This window comes from Nomia melanderi, chromosome 5 (genome assembly GCF_051020985.1).
Source record: "Nomia melanderi isolate GNS246 chromosome 5, iyNomMela1, whole genome shotgun sequence".
Classification (NCBI taxonomy): Eukaryota; Metazoa; Arthropoda; class Insecta; order Hymenoptera; family Halictidae; genus Nomia; species Nomia melanderi.
The window spans coordinates 14,480,917-14,501,451 of record NC_135003.1 but is presented as its reverse complement, the minus strand read 5'-3'; the positions used below and the strand labels follow the sequence as shown (position 1 = coordinate 14,501,451).

At 52.2% G+C, this 20,535-nt stretch overlaps 1 protein-coding gene across 2 annotated transcripts; it reads right to left on the bottom strand.

The window, feature by feature from the left end:
* Positions 1-992: 992 nt before the first annotated feature.
* LOC116424581 (uncharacterized) lies at positions 993-17,589 on the bottom strand. Of its 2 annotated transcripts, none has more exons than XM_031971167.2 (2): positions 13,275-17,589; positions 993-1,618 (listed from the first exon to the last, which is right to left on the bottom strand). In XM_031971167.2, exons 1-2 carry the CDS (start codon positions 14,368-14,370, stop codon positions 1,125-1,127), a joined length of 1,590 nt encoding a protein of 529 aa, XP_031827027.2. In that variant the 5' UTR covers positions 14,371-17,589; the 3' UTR covers positions 993-1,124. The 2 variants fall into 2 exon arrangements, with proteins under 2 accessions (XP_031827027.2, XP_076223743.1); XM_076367628.1 differs by having other exon boundaries at positions 993-1,579.
* Between the last annotated feature and the right edge of the window lie 2,946 nt (positions 17,590-20,535).

Sequence of the window (20,535 nt, the reverse complement as noted above, 5' to 3'; positions counted from 1 at the left end):
GGCTGGGACGAGGGCAGACACTAAGTGACACTAATTTTCTTTACTATATATAATATATATATGTATACTATATATACTATATATATATATAATATATATATATAATATGTATAACTGGAGGAAGTACTACCGAATCGTTACGAATTGGACAGATTGCATTCGGCGGCGCATGTTACGGTAATGATGCGCGCGACACGAAGAAGACCGACGACACCAGACACCGAACGACACGCGGATCAAAGAAGAGTCTTGCCGATGGACGTTCCGAGGACGCCGCGTATGTTCCGCTTCTCTCCACCCTGGTTCTATACAGTGTTCCACTGGGTCGCCGTTGCTAAACCCGGCGACCGCGTTCATGACGGGTGACGAGGATGACGATGACCGTTAATAATATTAATAATAAAATAATAATTAATAATATACTACTCGCGAAACGTTATCTCTCCTTACAAGTGGTAGAGGGCTGGGGGTTCTGGGGGGTGGGGGTTTTCAGGGGCAGTCTTTCAACAGCTGCTGAACAAAGTTCGATAAAATAGCGTACTCCCGCGATCCCTCGTCGATCTTCGGTTGAAGAGGGGTGGATCCGATCAAGTGTAGACGCCGGGCGTCTTCCGTGACGACGTGGGACCACGAAGACAACCGTCGGAGGAGTTGTCGCTTGAACGAGCCGGCGTTAGGATCCGTCGTGACGATCCCGGCACGGTGATCTCGTCCGAATGGTTTTTCTCTGGGGTGTCCGAATTTGGTTCGCCATTCCCTGGTGTGGGTGTTCAGGCGGCCAGGCCGTGGGGCGTCTGATGATGGAGGAGCGCTGGATACTGCTGAGCCACGTGCGCCAACTGATGATGATGAGCGTGTGCGTGAATGTGCGGGTGAACGATGGCGGTGGGGGGCGTGACGGTGCTCGAGGCACCGGCCGCGTGGGTCGGCAGAGGTGTTTGCGGCTGGGGCGCGTGAAGCGTGTGGCTGTGGCCTGTAACCAGGCCCGCGTGACCGGCCGTGTGTCCGGCGTTGTTCCCGGCGCTGGCCGCGGAGGATGAGCCCGCGTTGCCAGCGGCGCAGCCGTTCGTGGAGCTGTGGCTGTGATGAGGATGGCCGAAGACGACCCCAGAGAAGGCCACGGGTCACTGATGATGCTTCGCGGATCCGTTCGCGTGGTGCGCCTGCGCGACCACGTGGTGACTCGACGGTGGCGCGTGCCCCGCGCTCGGATGGTGATGGCTTCCGGTCGCCCCGTGGTGGTTCGCGTTGTTCGCGCTGCTGTTGTTGTTGTTGTTGTTGTTCTGCTGCTGGGTCTGCCGCTGCGTGTTCTTCTTGTTCTTCATCCGCCGGTTCTGGAACCAGATCTTCACCTGCCGCTCCGTCAGGTTCAGGTTGCGCGCCAGCTCCCAGCGCTTCTGCTTCGAGACGTACGCGTTGAACAGGAACTCCTTCTCCAGCTCCAGGGTCTGGAACTTCGAGTACGGCTTGCGCTTCTTCCGCACCGTCACCTGCCCGGTCCATTCGAGCGGGTTCGAGCTGCCGCAGCCGACACCCATGCCGGCCACGCCGACCCCGACGCCCACTCCCGCCAGGGAACCTGCGGGAAACAACGAAGATGGGGAGGAACCCCACATCACTTAACACAATTAGTTTGCCAGTAACAGTCAACCTAGCTGATGGAGAAATATTTCATTAAGCGTCGACCCTCTGCTCCTCGTTCGAAACTTTCGATTTTCGTCGCGATGCTTTCACGGTGAATTCGAAAATCTTCGCGTCGTCGAGAGCAGAGGATATCTCGCTGAATAGTACAATTGATTTGGGCTTGATTTTTGCATGTAGAATTATAGACAATAATTCTCAAGGTTGATTACAATGAGAAGTTCATGTAAATTAAACCCCTTGTACCTCGATTGTATCATTCATCGCGAGTTCATGTAAATAGAATTACACATATGTACAATGAACGAAGAAAGTATTTATACGTAAGCACAGTATTATCGATATATCTTGATTCCATCGTCTTATGATAGGCTTCGTTAACTAAATACTTCTTTCATTCACTATATAACTGCGATTATTCAACAGATACACTAATTAGACGTCAAAAGAGAATCATATTCAATTCTCCGGCGTTTACAAGACACAAGAATTTTGTTGTTTTGTAAATCACTTAGCCGACCCGCTCGGTCGAGAGACCGGCGCGAGAAAAATCGGCACGGCCGTACCGGTTCCCTTTTCCCGGGACTTTCGGAACTGCCATATCCGCGGGGAGAACCGAGAGCAAATACGTTGGTTCGTTAGTCGACGCATCGGCCCGTAACCGATCCCATTAATTTTTTCCAAGCCGCCGCGAGTCGATCCGTTGACATTTGCCGTGGCAGTACACCAGCGACAGGGAAACCGATCGATGCGGTCGCGGCAGCGCCTCTATCCGGCCACGATTTCTTTCATTAACCCTTTCGCTCTAAACGTCTTCGTCACGAAGCCCGATCGCTTTATGCATGCGCATAATTTAAAGCCGTTCGCTTCTCCCCCTTATTATTTCCACAAAAGAAGCGAACCGCCGGTTGCCAAATCCGTTGCACAATCGTGGCAACAACAAACTTCGCTGTGTAACTTGGAGCATTCGGGAAATGAATATTCAACGAAACGAAATCTCAAAGGGAACCTTCGAAGCAACAGAAACTTCGAATAAAACACAACGATTCCCTTCAGTATCCACTGTAACACGTCTAACACCCAAACGACGAATGACTCGATATCGCGTCAAAACGAACGCGAGACTCGCAAAGAAATAATAGTACCGCAATCACGGAGATCGCGAGAGGAAGAAACAAATCCTGCGATTCCCAAGAAGATCGTACACAGCTACACAAAGGCGGCCAACAATATCATTCGATCGTCGCGATGATAAAAGCACCGAGGGAAGTAAACAAGCGGGTATACCGAGGGGAAACAAAAAAAAAGTGAAACGGGAGCGAGGAGCGTAGACGCCCATGGTTGTCCGCGGCCGATTCCCGGTGGTTGACTGTGCTCGTCCCGCGCTAACGAAAGGGTTAATCAGTTTCTTTGGGAGCACGTGGAAAAAGGGTAGCCGATTTACGACGCGGAGACACCGGCTCGCAGATCGAGTATCGATACGGGTGCCCGGGGCAAAAAAGCCGCGTGGCAAAAGGTAAAAATCCCCGGCGAGTCGTTCGGTATACCGGTAACAGTCAATTAATTGTTACGTAAATGGACCGGTATCGGCGGTAACGGCTCGTTAACGTTTATGCGAACGTACCGAGTCAATTAATCGTGTTCAATTCGTTCGGCGAACGATCGCGCTCCGATTCATAGGGAAAGACGCGGAATCAAGTTTACGATTATACTCCGAACGAACGCGGTGCGCCCCAGCCCCCATTCGATCGTCCGTAATGAATACCGGGCTCGTTTACCCGGCGAGCGTAATTAGAGATTCATTCATAGAGCGACCGTATCATAGCCACGGGAGATTTCTCGTTTCGCGTGTTCCGCTTTCCCGTCTCGATTCCCATTTCGAACCGTGGAAAAACCGAGCGACTCATTCGCGTACGTAATCATTTATTCCCGATCAAACGGCGTTTTTTTCTTCTCTCTTTCTTTCTTTCTTTTTTTTTTTAATTAATATCTTCGCTCAATTAACAACGATCCCGGGGATATCGTTCCCGAACGCGCAAGCGACGGTAAATCAGCGGAGTCCCCCTACTTCTTCCTTCCCTTTTTTTCCGCCGGGAAGATCCTACCGCGCACGCATGCGCGCGCCCGCTGGGATAACGAATTTTTAATATTTCGTTATTTGCGCGCCTCGGGGACGGCCGCCGGTAAGCGTCTTTTTTAGGGTCAACCCTCTCGACGGCGGATTACGCGCTTCTGGTTTTAAACTTCCTGTTTCAATCGATTGGCCGAGGATCGGTTGAACGATCCGTTTCTCGGAAGAAGGATCCTCGCTGCGCGCGATCTCAATGTTTCTCGGTACTCGGACGATCGGATCCCGCGGGGTTTTCTGGGATTGTTTGTTGGCTCTTTATGGGGAACGGTTGTTTGCTCTGTCTATGCGGAAGGCGTTTGCCATTGGAACCGTTAAGGAGTTTTATTCAGCTCTTGGAAAGAGACATTTATTAACTTTGAGGACTTCAAATTCCAAATCTTCAATTTCCAACTTTAACCCTTTGATGAAATTCCCACGTTTCGAAGACCAAGTCGCAAACAAATAATTCAATTACTCGAACACCAAGAGGCACGTAGCTTCCCTCCTTTCTATCATCTAAGCGATCGATATATAATTTATCATCTGCTGGAGGTTATCTATTCCACTGAATCTTCGTCCACAGAGATAAATTCCCAATGTCAAAATAAGTTCAACTGTCTAATTTCATCCATAGAATACTCCAATTCCTGCTTCCTACTCCCAACCCTTAACGAGCATCAGCTGATCAACCAGCTTCATCACGAAAATCCAAAACGACGCAACAATCTCGACTACCGCAAACTAGCATCCCCGTTTCAGAATTTCAGAATTCCAGTAAATTCCACTCTCATCTAGCGGCAAACACCGGAAGACCTTATCTAGCGTCAGCGCACCCTCTGCGAGCACGAGTCGGCCAAGGACTCCGATTCTCCGATAGCTACCCAAAATTGAAATCCTATGAAAATCCATGATTTCCTGGAGCCCGGACGACTCCTCGTCGTTGAACCAGTCCCCGACCAATCCTCGCGCTTGCAGAATTCATGGGGATGAGGGTAAAAGTCGGATTACAGGGCGGCTTTCCGCGGGAACCGTGGAAAATTCACGAGTGGCCGAGTTCCTCGGCTAGACAGAGCTTACGGGAGAGGTCGCGAGGTCACGAGATCGTGAGACCCACGCTTCCACACGCTCCCCGACTGGTCTCGATGGCCGTACGCGTGTGTCGGCCGCCGCCGCCGCCGCTTGTGTCCGCGTGTACGCGCACGGGGGATTCGTCGCAACCAGACGATATGATATAATTGGACCGGTTCTACTAACCGCGCGGAAAACATAGGAACGGGGACGGCGATCGTGAGACTGATTATACGTATACACACGATCCTCCTCCGAGATAGTGTAGGAATCCTTGAACACACTGCCAGAAACCGTCTATTGCGTCAGAGCGGTCTGCTTATTGTTTGAGTTTGGCGTTTTCGCGCGAGGAATGTTTGGCAACTCGAAAACTCAGAGTTTTTTCCCCAAAGTTTCGCGTCCCGACGGGTTTCCGAATTTAGTTTATGGCGTACGAACGGAGGAGACGGTGTTGCTGGCTCCCGTGTTATGGAGATTGCGAGGATCGAAGCCGATAAGTGAAATGTTTGGAAGGTTCTTTGCTCGGAACGTGTACGTGCAACATAATAATTCAGTAATTCGACGATGTTTAGTCTTGGAAAATCTTGGAAGTCGTCGTGCAGAAATATTGATACAATTGTGTTTCTGCTGTCGTTATAGAGGGCGAAGTAACCTCTTGAGAATGACTAATGTGTATTTTCCGATGATTCGTATTAGTTATTTTAATAAGTGATATAGGTGGTTCGAACTCGAAGTGGCCAGTTCTTTTAATTCTAAGAAAATGGTGGACAGTGTTTGTAGAACGGGAACGAATTCTATTAAAATAGCAGAAGCAATCGGAGCACAATGGATTACGGTTGGAATTGTTCCAAATCTAAAACAATAGATACACAAAGCTTGTTATAAAGAAAATGAAAATGCGTCGCACGCCGCGCAGGAATGAAATAATCAATAAATCAGCGAAAAAGGAGGAACGGACCGATGTGTCATCGAACGGATAGTCGATCGATCGGCGCGTTCCATCAGTAATTCATTAAAATCAGCCGAGAAATATTCCTCCGCTGTTGTTCCCGATTCGAAATAAAATATGCGAACTAATATATCCGGCTGCAGTCGATCATTCGCCGGGAACCCCTCTCCCCGATTAATCCGTCTAAAAAAAGAACTCATTTCCTCGGTCGCTCACGGTGAACAGTGGGAAACAGTATTACTCATAAGATCATCGGATAATACATTGAAATTTTAGATCCGCCGTACGATCTGCCAACAAAAACCGCGACACTGTATCATCCAATAAACCGTCCGACAACTTTGGAATTCATGTCTTCCCCCGAATTTCAATAAAAGCATCCTCCATTAACCTTATTCACGATCCAACACAGTCATCTGTTAACTCTCTTACCAAGGGTCGTCGCAAATCGATTCACCCCTTATACATACAAAATGCCACTGTAACAAGTATCTCCACGTTTTTCATTAAAATATTCAAAGTTAAATACTGCTTATTAAAACCAGCAAAAACTCAACGTCTAATTGAACCGTTTATTCCGAAAGCCACGTAAGTCAATTTAAAAAAGATTGAAGAAATATCAAAGAATGAAGAGATAGAATTATAACCATTACAACGATTAACTCGATGTTTTTGAAAAATGGACTTAATATTGCTACGAGCTTAACAGACGTAATATATAAATAATCCACGATCATGATCGTCAATAACGAACATCGGAATACGCGAGGCAAAGCGACCAAAGGGAATCGATTCACGAATTTCTAGAGGGACAAGGAAACGCTAGATTGACCCGAACAAAGCACAAGGGTGAAACGCGACAGCGGGCCGGCTCGTCGGACTATCTTTAACCCGGGAACGGGCAAGAGCACGAAGAAACGGCCGCAGACTGGCAAGCGCGTCGGCCTCGCGCGTTAATCGCTCGCGAGCACAACAGGGTTGCAATCCTCCACCTGCCAGCCCGACCGCAAAACCCATCGATGTTATTTACGAGCGTGCACCGTTGCTCGAGAGCCTCGTCCTCGGCCGGTCGCGCTCGGAGGTAACTTTTCTGAGCGGTTCCGCCGCTTTCGATCGCTCGAAACTCCCGAAAACTAACAGCTCCGACGCGCGATTCGGATTCCTTCGCGGAAACGCGAACGGGAATCGATTAAAATCGCACGCGTTATCGTGCTTCTACTTCTCTTTCGAAAATTTCAAGGTCCTGCCGAGCACATGTCTCTTCGAGGAAAGAGGTCTCGTTAAGGTGTCTCGAACGTATCTGATTAAAATGTGCAGGTAGCGCGAGCGGCTCGAGACTTTGAAATTGAATTCACTGAAATGAAAGTTGCAAGTTTTCATTATTATTCGGTATTATTATTCATTATTCTAGAGCATTTCTTCAGCGCTGCCTTGAGGAATACTAATGCTTAAAATGAATATTTAGAGTTTCCTTCGAGAGAACTTTTGTGCAGAAAATATATTTGTTTCGTAGACGCTCGAATGAATTGTGTATTTTTCGGCGCGAGACGAGTCACTGATTCGTCAAATCTGTTTGCCCTATCTTCGCTTCCTCGTCAATTCCAACGGGGTAGCTTCCAGACTACCCGAAACACCGGTAGGCTTCCGCCGCGCGTCTTTATAAACGCGGCAGGCTCCGTATTTCGTCTCTCTTCGCCCCTTATTACGCCCCATATTATTTCCCCAAGACTTCCTCTCCGTCTCATCCTTTTCTTCCCCATTCCCTCGTCGACCCTCCCTCGTCGGCCACCCTTAACACGTTCACTGCGGACTACGTGGCGCGGCTTTAACTTTGAGCAGAAATATTCAAATAGTCTCCAACCTATTTCAACTTTCGCTGCAAATAGAAGTAACCGTCGACTGACATTTCGTGAATTCTTTTAGTTCGGGTAATCGGTAATCTACGAAGCTTGACGAAACGATAGATATCTTTCAGTTTGAATTACTTATTACTTTATTATCCACGTGGAACAATAGCCATTCTTTGGATTACCGTGTTGACGATACTCAGATCACTGTCATATTTGAATTATCGTCATGGAACAATAGCTATTCTTCAGATTACCGTCTTATCATCTAATTACTACACGTTATCTTGTAACGAACACATTATCCGGACAAAACGATAGTTATTCTTCGGATCACCTGCCATCTAAACCAAATAATATCTATCCTCCCATCTGTCACCGGCGAGCGAACAATTAACAGCCGTTTAGCGTTGGTTACAATACCCGCGGCCCATGCGGCCGCACCTGGCGCAAATAAACAATTCCCGATACGCGGCGAACGTGTTAATCGCCGGCGTGTCAGCGTTCGCGGTATATCGCGGCGCGATCGCTAAAGCGACAGGAATTTATTGGCCCGTAAAACGGCCGGAATATGCAAATTATTTAACAAAGGTCAGGATTCTCACGAATGTCAGCGCCGCACGGGGTGTACCGCGGGTAAACTCGGCGGCCGGGTATTTAGGTAAATAGCTACGTGTGCGCGCACGGAACTGCGGAATAAATGACGTATCGATTCGCGGCAGGCCGAGGGACGAGTCCCGTTGTTTTCTGTCGCGAAACAGGCCGGCTCTCTGTGACAAACACGCGGCCGCGGTACGTATCGACGCGATAGGCCAGCCCCGGCTTTCCCCGATGATCTCTGACCAGATACCAGGAAACGCGCGTCGCTCGCCGGTCAAATCGATTACCTCCACTTTCTCGATTTCTTTCCGATTTGATCGTTAACCTCTTGCCACGCGATACCGAGTCAAGCTCGCGAGGAACTTCTCGAAGCAGTTACGAACGAAATATCACTCGATCGTTGTCGGTTCGAATTAACCCTTTGACACTCGGTCAACATTTGATATAACAGAATTACAAAGTGTTACGTATAATGTATCTAGGGGTGAAATATTTCTATAAAATAGCTTCATTTCTTAATTGACGTTTTCTCATTAGTTGGGTTCAAATAATGTCTCGTCAAGTGTCGAATGTTTCTAGTGGAAGGCTTCCGAATTCAAAGGGTTAGATTTTTCTGTTGTCGATTGTTACGTCGTGAAGTACAGGTGGATACGAATTAGGGATTTTTCTGTGGTGTCCCGTAGATTGTCGAGGATGAAGTTTGTAATAGCGATTACGAGTCGGTTTCCGTTGAACGTCGATTCGATGAGGGAAATGTGAAAACAATCGGGTATGTGTGTCTTACAATTAGGAATGTCTACGCTTCCGGTTCCGAGTACGTAGGATACGCGGGCTTTTATGTCTTTAGAGAATGAGTCCTATTTTACTCGGGCATTATTTTCATTGATCGGAGAATGTGAAAGTAATTTGTAAGTGTAATTAGCGATTTTTATGCCGTTAGAAAACGCCCGACGAAAGAAGTCTCAGAATGGGACGTAGAAAATATCCGATTGTTATTTTCACCGATGGCGGAAAGTGAGGATAATTTGTACGTTTCTATATCTCCGGAGGAATGCTTGAGGAATTCATAATTAGACTTTTCTACGTTTCTGCGGAATTCATTTGAGTTCGAGAAATCGAAAGGATTGATTTCCGACAGCAGGTTTGAGAATGGAACGGTTAACTGTCGAACTAGATTGCATTTTTCCCGATTACTATCGAAACAATCGATAAATGCGATAAACAAATATTTTCTACCTCCAAAGTGACGAAATGTAAACTACAACGAAAGATTTCCAAGCGTAGGAACTTGGAAATCAGTTGCACTGACACGTAAAGCACTTCTGTAGCGAAATAATCGATGAAGGGACCAAAAGGGGGATGAAGGCTGACCAAGGAAGCCCGAGGAGCCGCATGCTCGAACGAATCTCACCCCTAACATCAAACGCCGAGAATCCTGAATCATCTTGACCGTCATCAAGAACAAGAAACCGCCTGCAATTAAATTCCATACTGTATTAGATGATATTTACCCAACTAAAACTGTCGATCCAAGAAATGGAATTCCGCTCGAACTCAATCTCAGACATTCCCCTTTAAAACGTTAATTATTCAGGAAAACCTGGAGATCCCGCGCGAACGTTGGGTCGGGGGATCGCTGTTCGCCGTCCAATATCCGAACAAATTAATCCCAACAATTCCGAAGATAACGGCGAGATCCGAGCCAGGCACCTGGAAACCCATTAAACCGCCGAACTTCGCCGATACCGAAAATCCCGACCGGTCGCGGACTCTTCTAATCAGGTCGGTCCGTAAATTCGCGGAGACCGCCAATTAAAGTTAGTCGCCGGAGCCCCCGGGGGCGCGGATGATTGCGCGATAAATTAAAAAGCGAAACGACTCGCGTCGTTTAGAGGGCTAAAGTGGTCTTTAAAGAGTGAAGACGCTGGCTGCGGAGGTCCGCAGCCGGTCTCTTTTCTGGGACGATGTTTCTCGACCAGGAAGATGCTATCTCGTCAACCGGAATGGGGTTTCGTGGCCCGCGTGACGCCACCTGTCCGTCAGGCCGCCGTCGTGCGTGTCCGCCGTTCGAGCCGTTCGCGAACAATCTTCGGAGCTGACTTCTGCTTCGGCCAGCGTTGATATCCTTCTTTTGTTTCAACTACTTCGCACACTACGAACCGTTACATCGATGATTCGCTAAGATCTGATCAAGTATCCTCGATCAAAGGGGAAAGATAACTGAAACTAAGCGGCTTTACTTGGACAGTTGCTTCAACCCCTCGACAACGTCCCCTATGCTACAATTAAAAAGACAGTAAGAATACTGACTCCTCTAGCCATCACACATCACATGAACCCATTACTCGGTTCAAATTCTAAACATTCCATACCGAGCAAAATACCCCAAAGATCTACACGTCTCTTCCTACACCATAAACCACCGTTAATCCTCCGCAAAGGCTAAAAAGCGACTCTCAACCGCGCCACGTCTCAATTCCCTCTTTCCTTATCCTTGCCCAGAAACAATCCAGCAGTGAAGAAACCAAGTAATCCCATAAAACCCATCGAACATGAACACCAACCCCCATCGCCGGATCATAGGAACATTATCAAAATGAACGATCAGCGAGCCTGAATCCCCGGTATCGCCGGTTTCAGCGATATATTCCCAATAAACGTGTTCTGGCGCTATCGGTCCCATTTCCTTCCACTCGTCCGGATACAAAAGAGGAACCGCTCCGTGCTCGAGCGTCCGTCCGGTGATAGCAGCCGGCGGTCCGCGCTCCGATACCCGGCACGACGACCGAACAAAGATAATGGAGCTGCCATCTATTGGGTGACGGGTAAACTATACGCCGGCGCTCGTATTCCGCTACTTTGTATGTATCGCGGCACGCCTGCGCGTGCACCAACCTCCCCGGCCGCCCCACGCATACGATTAAACTGGCCCGGCGCGGAACGGGAGGATCACGCGAACGATATCTCGTTTATCGGGCCGAGCGTGCCCGTATGAGCAGCCCGGCGTGCCTCGTATTTTCCTATTCTTTACGATTCCGACGAGGGACGCGCCTTTTCCACCGAGCAGCGGGGGCCAATCGCCGGCTGAAATCTCCCTGGCCGGCCAGGCCGCGTCACCCTGTCCCTCCCTCGCCCCGTGGAATGCCACCTTCGCCGACCGCACGGAATCGATGGACAACGCGTGTCAATCCGGTTGATAAGCGCGCCCGATATTAGCCCGCTCGATATTTTTAGAATCGCCGGCCGCGCCGGGGAACAGCCGCCGCTACGAGTTAGGGGGTCAGGTAGCCGGGAGATTTAGAGGACGGCTGATAAGGTGGACGTGGCGCTCGCTCGTTGGAATGCCGCGTTTATTCAACTATGTTGCTACGGGCGCTACGGGCTGGACGGCGAGGTATGCTGGAACCTTGGCCGAGGGGTGGCTACCGGCGACGCGCTCGATCTTTCGTTGTGTGCGCGTCTACGGACGGTTGTGGAGCGAACGCGAAGAACGAGGGTTAGAGAACCGTGACGGAAGTTTCTGGATTATTGTGGTAGAGCATGGTCAAATTTGAGAGTCCGGGATTACTCGCGATGAGATTCGATTTCTACCCCTATTTCGTTCGATAGTAAGACTTTGTGTTTCATGAGACTGGTTGACCTAGATGGTTCTAGGGTAGGATTAGAAGTCGAACGTTTGTAAAGGTTCTCCGGTAATTAACCGAACCAGTGCATCGAACCGTCTGAGATCTAATCGGTCGATTACCCAGGCCGCAGCTCGAGGTGTCGGAGTACGAAACAACAGATCTATCGCCGGGATTTGAGATTAGCTGACCCGGCTCGAGCGCATCAGCCGCTTATCGTGTTCCGGGATCTAAATTTCAGCGATACAAGTCGCCCACGGACCTCTGGAAGCGACCGATGCCCCTGCGGGATAAAACGAGAATTCTATTGCGGGACCGTGCGAATTAAACGCGTTAACGTTCCGCGAAATGCTAGGACAGGAACGGGCGGGAGCGAGACGGGCGCGCGGCGTTTGAGCGAGAGGGGGTGAGCGAGGCGAACGACAGAGAGGAAGGAAAGCGAGAACGGCCGTTAGTAGGAGAAGACTGAACGGCCGTGCGGGGGTCATGGAACGGATCAGCTGATCGGAGGCGCACGCCAGAGTTTACGAGTTACGGCCGCCAATAAACCCGGCGGCGTTCGTTGTTGCTCATGCGACGTTTCATGGGTTCCAGGGAGCCGAGAAAAGGACGGCCGAGTGGGGACAAAAGAGAATGACCAAATACGTGAATGAACGATGACTCGACCCGTTTATGCGACGGGGGCCAGTCACCGGCGACGTTTTCAGCCCGAGCCGGGGGCCCGCGGCGCTATTTCCCTTCCGCTCGTCTACTTTCTTCGGGGCCGGTTCCCGCGATCAATTCGGAGTACGATCGACGTCCCGCGGTTACGCGCTTCCCTCTAACCCCGGATAAACACCGCGGAACTCTTCCGCGCGCGGCGACTGTTTATACTCGTCTTTATCCTCCTTTCGAGTGCCTCTCGCGAACGCGGATCTCCCGGGATTCCCCGGAGCGGACGAATTTTTTCGATTACGCCCGACGGATTTATTGCCTGGAAATCTAATTTCATCTGGACGTTAATTCCAACGGGAAGTCGATGGCAATATTCGAGACACACGAGGCGATTAGTAATTTTCCAGAGACACTCTGGAAGAAATACGTGTTCAACCCCTCGCGGACGTGGAGTGAACAACACCGTTCGAATTTCCTGCGCGTAACAACGTTTTATACATGTACAACGGACCAAACCCTTCACCGTATTCCCGTCCGCGAGGGGTTAAATATTTCAGACGGCCGACCTCGAGAAGCCACAATCTCTTCAGGGTTAGCGATACGCGACCTGGCGGAGGCCTCGCGCTTCCAAGGTCGGAAGCCAGGCTCGAGTCGCCATCACCAACCCTGTCGAGGTTGGTCGGTCGACGAACGATTGTATACTGTACCTCTCGTGCCCAGCTGAAAATAAGCTGAAAGTGACCGGCGACCAAGCATTCTGATTTGCCGGAGTTGATGCTTACCTGGAGGTGGATAGGGGCTGGACGTGACAGGCTCCGGCGCCCCGTAATTCCTGAGTCCTCCGTATCCATCGTGCGGGAACGCTCCTTCGGCGGCGACCATTGCGGCAGTGACCCTGCCCCGGTCGTCCGCCGCGGACGGCGTGAGATAAGGAACCCCCGCCTGCGAGTGGGGATGATGATGACCGGCCGTGTCCACGGGGTGATGATGCCTGGCGGTGGTGTACGGCGCGTAGTTGCACCAGCTCTGCGAGAAGCTCTGATGACAGGAGGACACGGCCGGGTCCGCGGCGCCGGTCGCCACGGAGGATGAGCCGGCGCCGGTCGACGAGCTGGTGGTGGATACCCCGGCCGAGTTGTAGGACTTGTAGTCGGAGGCCGAACCGCCGGACGCCGCGGAGCCAGCGGTCGCCGCGGCTGGCGACCAGAAGCTCAGCGAGCCAGCCTTCCGGTTGTCCCTGGAGGAACCGGAAGTGGAGGTCGGGTCCGCCGCCAGGTTGTAGTAGGTCGGGGGATTGTTGCCCCCGTATGTCTGATGGTGGTTCAACGAGTCACCAGCCGCAGCAGCAGCCGCAGCCGCCGCGGACGAGTAGTGCGAGTCCTGGGGATGATGCGGGCTGTAGCTCCAGCCGCCTTGGGATCCGGCCGACGACGAGTGGGAATGACGAATAACGCCCGCTGGCCCAGCGCCGGCACCGGCGGACGACTCGACGCAGCCGACCTCGCCGTACGAGGAAGCGGCCGGCGTGGCGGTCAGCCTTTTCGCGGGTATATGGAGCGGACCCGGCGCGCTGTTGCTCGCGACCGAGGAGGCGCTCGGCGAGGTCGAGCTGGCGCTGGCTGTTGGTGCCGGTGGCGCGGTGGTTGCCGAGGAAGCTGGCGCGGCGGGCGACGTCGGTGTTGTCGCTTGCTGATGAGAGCCTGGCGTCGGGGTCGGTTGTTGTTGTTGTTGCTGCTGCTGCTGTTGCTGCTGCTGGATGGAGACGAGGCTCGAGGCTGTCGGCGGGACCGGTGGCGGGCTGTCCTCGTAGAGGGAACCGTTCATCATGGTCCACCAGGTCACCCCGGTGGAATTCCCCGCTCCGGTGGCTGTCCCCATCGGCGTGACGGAGCCAGGGTGGCCCACGCCGGAGCCGCACAGCGGCGCGGCGTGAACATTGTCGTACAGCGTCGCCGTCGAGCAAGCCACGTGATCGGCGATGGTGCAGATGGTGACAGTTGATTGCCGGTGTTATAACGACGTAGCCCACCGGTACGGCGGCGATTGCGGCGTTCACGCGAGGTGGCGACGATACCGGTTCCGTGGCCGATCGTTAGAGGATCGGGCCGAGTACGGTGGTTTCAGTCGGTGGCCGTTCGACGGTGGTCGTCGGAGATATTCGATCGGCACGTGGACGTGGTCGTCGTCGTCGATCGTGGAAATAATGAGCGCGCGATGCGAACAGGTTTGGTCACGGTTCCGCGCACGTTCGGCGAACGATCGTCGATGGATCACCGAGTCAATCGAGGAACCAGCGCATATCGTTTAGGCGCGATTCGTTTCCAGACACCCGGCGTGGAGAGTCCGAGCCGAGTCGACGAGAGCGGCGGTCGGTCGAGTCGACGGGAGAACAGACCGCGGAGGCGCGCGCGCGCGCGCGTGTATTCACGAGTCCAAGGACGTGCGAGAGGAGCGCGCGAGGTAATAGTCGAGGTGACGTTGGTTGCTCGGTCGGCGGAGGTAGGAGAAACGGGGAAGCGTAGCAAAGACGAGCAGAGGGACGGAGAGGCAGAAACCAGAGAGAGACAGCGTGACGCGTGCACCGGGAGGGCAGAGGGGGGTGGCCGTGCAAGCGGGATATCGCGTTAAAACGCCGGTTTTTATTCCGTCGAAATTTACGAGGACGCGGGCCGGGATCGGGCCACCGTCAGGCGGGTTCGTCGCGATATCAAAATACCAACCGCGCGCGTCGCGAGCGCAGACGGGCCGGGACGGACGGGACAGGGAACGGGACGGGGACAGGCGAGGAGAGTGACGGTCGCGCGAGACCGAGATCAGACGAGACGGGACGCGCGGACCGGACGACACGAGCCGCGAAGGTAATTTCAAAACGTCGCGGCGGCGGCGGAAAGGCGGCACGCGGGAATCATCGTGGTACACACACACCGGGGCGACCAAGCGTTGCTCCGTGGAATCGCGGAATAAATAAAGAAAACGCGTGCGGAAGGCGCGAGAGAGGAGGCGCGCGGTAGGTGGGGATAGGGAAAATCGTACGGGTACGCGACCGTGCGAGAGCAGGGTTGCCGGAGGGAGGAGAGGGTGTGCAGCGGCGCGTCAGACAGGTGGAGGGGTAGGTGAGCGGGGGGTTGGAGGGAGACGGACAAGAGCACCGAACGACAGAGTACGAGGGATACGAGCCGGAGGGACCGACGGAGAGAAACCGAGAAAGAGAGAGGGAGAAAGACCGTGGAAGCCGGAGAATGGGATAGAGACGGACCGAGCGCGAGAGAGAAAGATAGGATCGGAAGAGGGAGACAGCGAAGTGTGAGAATCAGTGGGACGGAGACACCGTGCGCCGGACGGAGAGAGAGGGAGACGAGTAACAGCGAGTAAGAGAGAGAGAGAGAGGAAGAGACGAGGACGCCCAGGGGCGCGATAAAATGCGTAGCAAATCCGTCGAGAAAAGGTCCATGCACCACCACCACCACCACCACCAGCCACCACCACCACCACCACCACCAACGCGACAAACGTCCAAGACGACGACCGAGGTTGATCGAGGTTGATGGGCCACGTGCGGGTACGTGGTCGGCGGGTCGTCCGTACGGCGATTTTCCCAGCGATCCGACAACAAGGACGGCGATCCGGTGATCCAGAATACGGTGGTGCACGCGAGATGGACGCAACGGGATTCGAAACAAATGAAAAAGAAACGACACAGCACCCTTTAGTCAACAGTCGCTCGAACAACCCCGCTCTGGGGTGGTTTTCGTCGAGTTACGTTTCCCGGAGATTCGTAGATCGCTCTCGTCGTTTCGTTTCGTTTACGAAACTTCGTTACCGCAGGGGGGGAAGAACAACTGTTTTGTTCGTCGAGTTCCTCGAGTCAGTCAGTCGATCGAACGGTATCCAATGATCGAGTCGATGATCCCGCGATCACGGCGGCACACGGTCAACGGCGTGCTCGGCTCGCAACGATCGACGAACGTAACGCAGCTAGAACATGTCGCGGTCGAGACACTTGGCAATCGACGTCCCCGCGGTTGCTGTTCGTGGATCGAACGAAGCGTCCCGTCGTTTGAACGGCACGTCCACGCTCCTCTCAGTGCTCCGCCGATCTTGTTGCTGTTGTCGTCGTCCCGGTCCGGGTCATGCTCGAGCTGCATGTCGTCCCGTCACCTGCCTCGACGACGGAAACTGTCACCCCGCTCATAACTTTCTTTCTCTCTCTCTCTCTCCCTCTCTCTCTCTCTCTCTCTCTCTCTCTCGCTCTCGCGCGCGCTCTCTCTCTCCCTCTTTCTCCCTCTCTCTCTCTCTCTCTCTCTTTCTCTCTTTCTCTCTCTCTCGCTCTCTTGCGTCGCCTTCGTCGACGATGTACACACAAGAGACACGTCTTTTTAATCCAGCACTTTGTTGCTCCACACCACTAGTCCACCAGTACGATGATCCTAGTCCCTTTACCTTGTCACTTGGTACTATCAACGGTACAACCGTCGTATATGTGTACGTGTACGTATACGCATGTGTGTGTGTGTATATATATAGGTATATACAGCTATACACGTATGTATATAAATATATCTTCCCTGCGGTGCGTTCGACGGAGACGAATCCTCATGTAAATATCCCGTGTGCACGGTTCACAGGGGTTGAAACGTATCGGGATCGGTCAGCGGCATGTCGAGCCGGATCACTGCGGGCTCAGGAGAAACGTTCCGTTCGTGGTCGGACGTTCGGAGGTATCCCCCGTTCGCGTCCGTGTTGTTCCTTCTTATTTCCTCTTCGCCTCTTATCCCCTGTCCGTCGTCTGCTCTTCTTCCTCCGCGTTCCACCCGGTTGCCTCCTTTTTTTCTTCTCCCGTTCCTCTCTTCTTCTCTCGTTCCTCGGTTTCCTCGGGGTCCCTCGTGTCTCCCCGAACAGCCAGGTAGGTAGCGGACCCCTGGGATCGTGGAGAGCGCGCGCGGCCCGAAAGGTTGCTCAGGTAGAAGAGAAGAGCCAGTCGTGTGGCCGGGTCCCCGTGGGCTGCCGCGGCGGGTTCAACACACACGCGCGAGATGTTTACACACACGGAAAAGACTCCCTTTCTTCTCTCTGGCCTCGCTGAGCCGAACTGAGCGTCAACTGAGAGCTCTGCCCGCGGCTCGGACGCGCAAACGGGCTGAACGCGACGCGAGCGCGATCTCTCGGATCGTTTTGCAACCAGACCCCGGCACGGACACGTCTCTCTCTTCCCCCTACCACGAGCGGATCGGACGCGACCGCTCGCCGCGCCCCGTCCCTCGCCCAGGGACCTCTAATCTGCCCCTCTCTCGCCCCTCCCGCCGCGAAACACCGCGGCGGCGGCGGTGGCGGCGGCGGCGGCGGCGGCGGACGTCGACGAGTCACGCATATACACGCAACCCGCGAATCTCCTCGCCGCGGACTCGCTGCGAGTCCTGCGGTGGGCTTCTCTACGCGCCTCCTTTTTCCCTTTGCTGCCCACGGGACGGTCCGACTCGCCGCCAACTAACGAAAGGGAAACGAGCTGACCCGGTTCGCCAATGGATGGATGGCAGGTGCTGCTCGTGCAACCGAGGGGATAATCTTCGGTGCACCGGTGAAGAGCGCCGCTTGGAATGCCGGTCCCATTGGTCGGCTTTCGACTTTGCTTATCTTGTTTTTCCGAGTGATTTCATGGTATTTGATACGGTTACACCTGACTAATTGGAGCTGTAAACGATACGTGTACGGACTCTCTTGCTCGTGCGCTGTCGCGGGACTCTTCCACTGTGGAGTGGGTTGTGCTCTTCCCACCCGGTAGATTGTTGTTCAGGGTATTGTCTGGCGGCGAGAAGTTCGCTGGGTACCTGGCGGTTAGGAGACGCAGGGGCGTGAAGGATCGTGCGGCAGCTTGTGCTGATCCTTAGCTTCGGCTAATCCTTTGTAAGACTGTTTCTAATGTGTAATGGCAGAGTCTTCGTGCCTATCGTTGCATCTAATTTTCTGGAATTCTGATTCGCCGGCGTTCTTTACGATGTAACTCAGCAAATGATCGTTTGTCAAGTCGGAGATGCAGATGTTCAATTAAGTACAATTAAGTACCTGCCCCGCTCGCACCGTAGCAATTGGTAGATTCGGAGGTAGGACTCTTCTTAGACTCCTATAACAATTCTTTTTATTTTGGAAATCATCTTTTAGAGGATTTCTGTTTGAGCACTCTGGTATTAGTGTTCGAGACTTTTCGTCTTGATTGACTGTCTTCGGCTTAACCTCGATAGTTCAGCAATAAAGGGATTAAGGGTTACACCATAGGCTTCTCAGCTGAATCCAATCAGCGAAGGGCGAAGCTTCTGGATTTCTTGAGATTCTTCAGCTTTTTTCGAGGTTTCAATCTAACCTTGGTAAATCTGAGAAGTTGAACAAGAGCAATATGACCTATATCGACTTGCCCGTTAGAGGATCGGGCACTGTGCCCAGGTCAATATTTCAAACCAGATATATTGTATATTTTTATCCACAATTACGAAGAGCCATTTGAAAGAGGTATACGAACGGCCGAATACAAAATTGTATTTATACTATAGTGTCTCTTAAAAACTCAACAGTGTCCTATCAAGACAACACTCCTCTCAATACCCTACATTTTAACAAATTAACACACTTCCTCTTGCCACTGTTAATCTCCAAAATCATCATTATCTCTTATCTATTAACTACCCAACATATCTTTCCCAAACATCAAACGAAATCGAGGAAAGAGCAACGACAATCCTAGAAAATCGAACTGCAGCGTCGAATATCTATATAACACGCTTACATTCTCTCCTCAGTCGAGAGATCACGATCCTTTGTGTCCTGTCCCGCTATCCTCGCGCGAGGGTATCTTTCGCGCCACCTATCCACCGCGGCGCGCGATTTTTCCGTGCCTTCACCCTTCGGGCACGCGGTCAATTAACCGAGAAATTTATCGACGCCCATGAAACGCTAATTGCTCTCGCGACTCCGCTTCTTTCCCGTCTCAAGAGAGAGAGTGTCTATCTCCGCCGGCTGCCCTCGAAGAGAATGGGTCTGCGAGACGGCGGCGGCGGCATGCCACCACCGTTTCCCCCGTGTTTCGTCGCGTTTAAACGCGTCTGTCCTGTTTGCGGCGCACCTTTTACGACGACCATTATCTCGGCGAATAACGGCTACCTGTTATCGTTATTGAATTATTTGTCTAGAGCGGTGTCTCCGCGACGGAACCGTAACCACTCGTCTTTCGACTCGCCGTGCACATAATTGTTGCGCCGGCATGCCTCGCTCGAGGTTCTCAATGATCTATCCAGCTCGGAATGGAATCGCGGAAAAAATGTCCGATCGCCGGAGCAGGGAGGCGTTCCGTGCTCGATCCCCGAGGCGCCGATTTCGACGGGACTGATCGCTTCGAGCGCCATTTTTGGCGACGAAACGAATTCCGACGCTGTATATGGGGGTTGCAGCTGTAAGCGCCGCTTCAAGGCTGACTCCGGATTTAATATTCTCCCGTGCAAAAACGTTTATTGAGACGGGAGAATTACATCGAGCGAGTCCTACTCTCATCGATTAGCCAACCCTTCGGCATCGCTGCTCGAGTCGGCTCGAACCTAAGACTTCGAGAGGTTCCTTCAATCACTCAGCTTCTGGCGACTGTATAACAGGCGACGTTCTCGAGCTCTTCGTGCGGGCATCTTCCAACCCCTTGCCTCGGGATTTCTATCGCCGCTGCACTTGCCAAAATGATTTTATCGTTCGCGGTTTCGGGGAGGGTTTCTTGTCTCGGTGGGAACCTACATACACGCTGGACACTGAATATTCATAATAGAGGAACGTCGCTATGTGTCCACCGAATAAATATGGAGAATATCCGTGTATGTTAGACTCAGCTTGAAATCTGTGTCACTATTACTGCTCTGTATTATAGTGCCAAGGGGTGAAGAATATTAAGGTCACCTTATTAAACGAAAACGACGGAAAACCACCTAAAGCGCTCTAGACATCTCCAACAGTGAAATCATCAGGAATTCTCTTTCTCTTAAAACTAACATTTAATCACTGGAAACAACCCTC

Excerpts from the sequence above, each read along its gene's own strand:
- LOC116424581 (XM_031971167.2), bottom strand. The coding sequence starts at position 14,370 with ATGGGGACAGCCACCGGAGCGGGGAATTCCACCGGGGTGACCTGGTGG. Across the intron at positions 1,619-13,274 it reads CAGCCCCTATCCACCTCCAG|TGATGTGGGGTTCCTCCCCA; the intron begins GTAAGCATCAAC and ends AATTGTGTTAAG.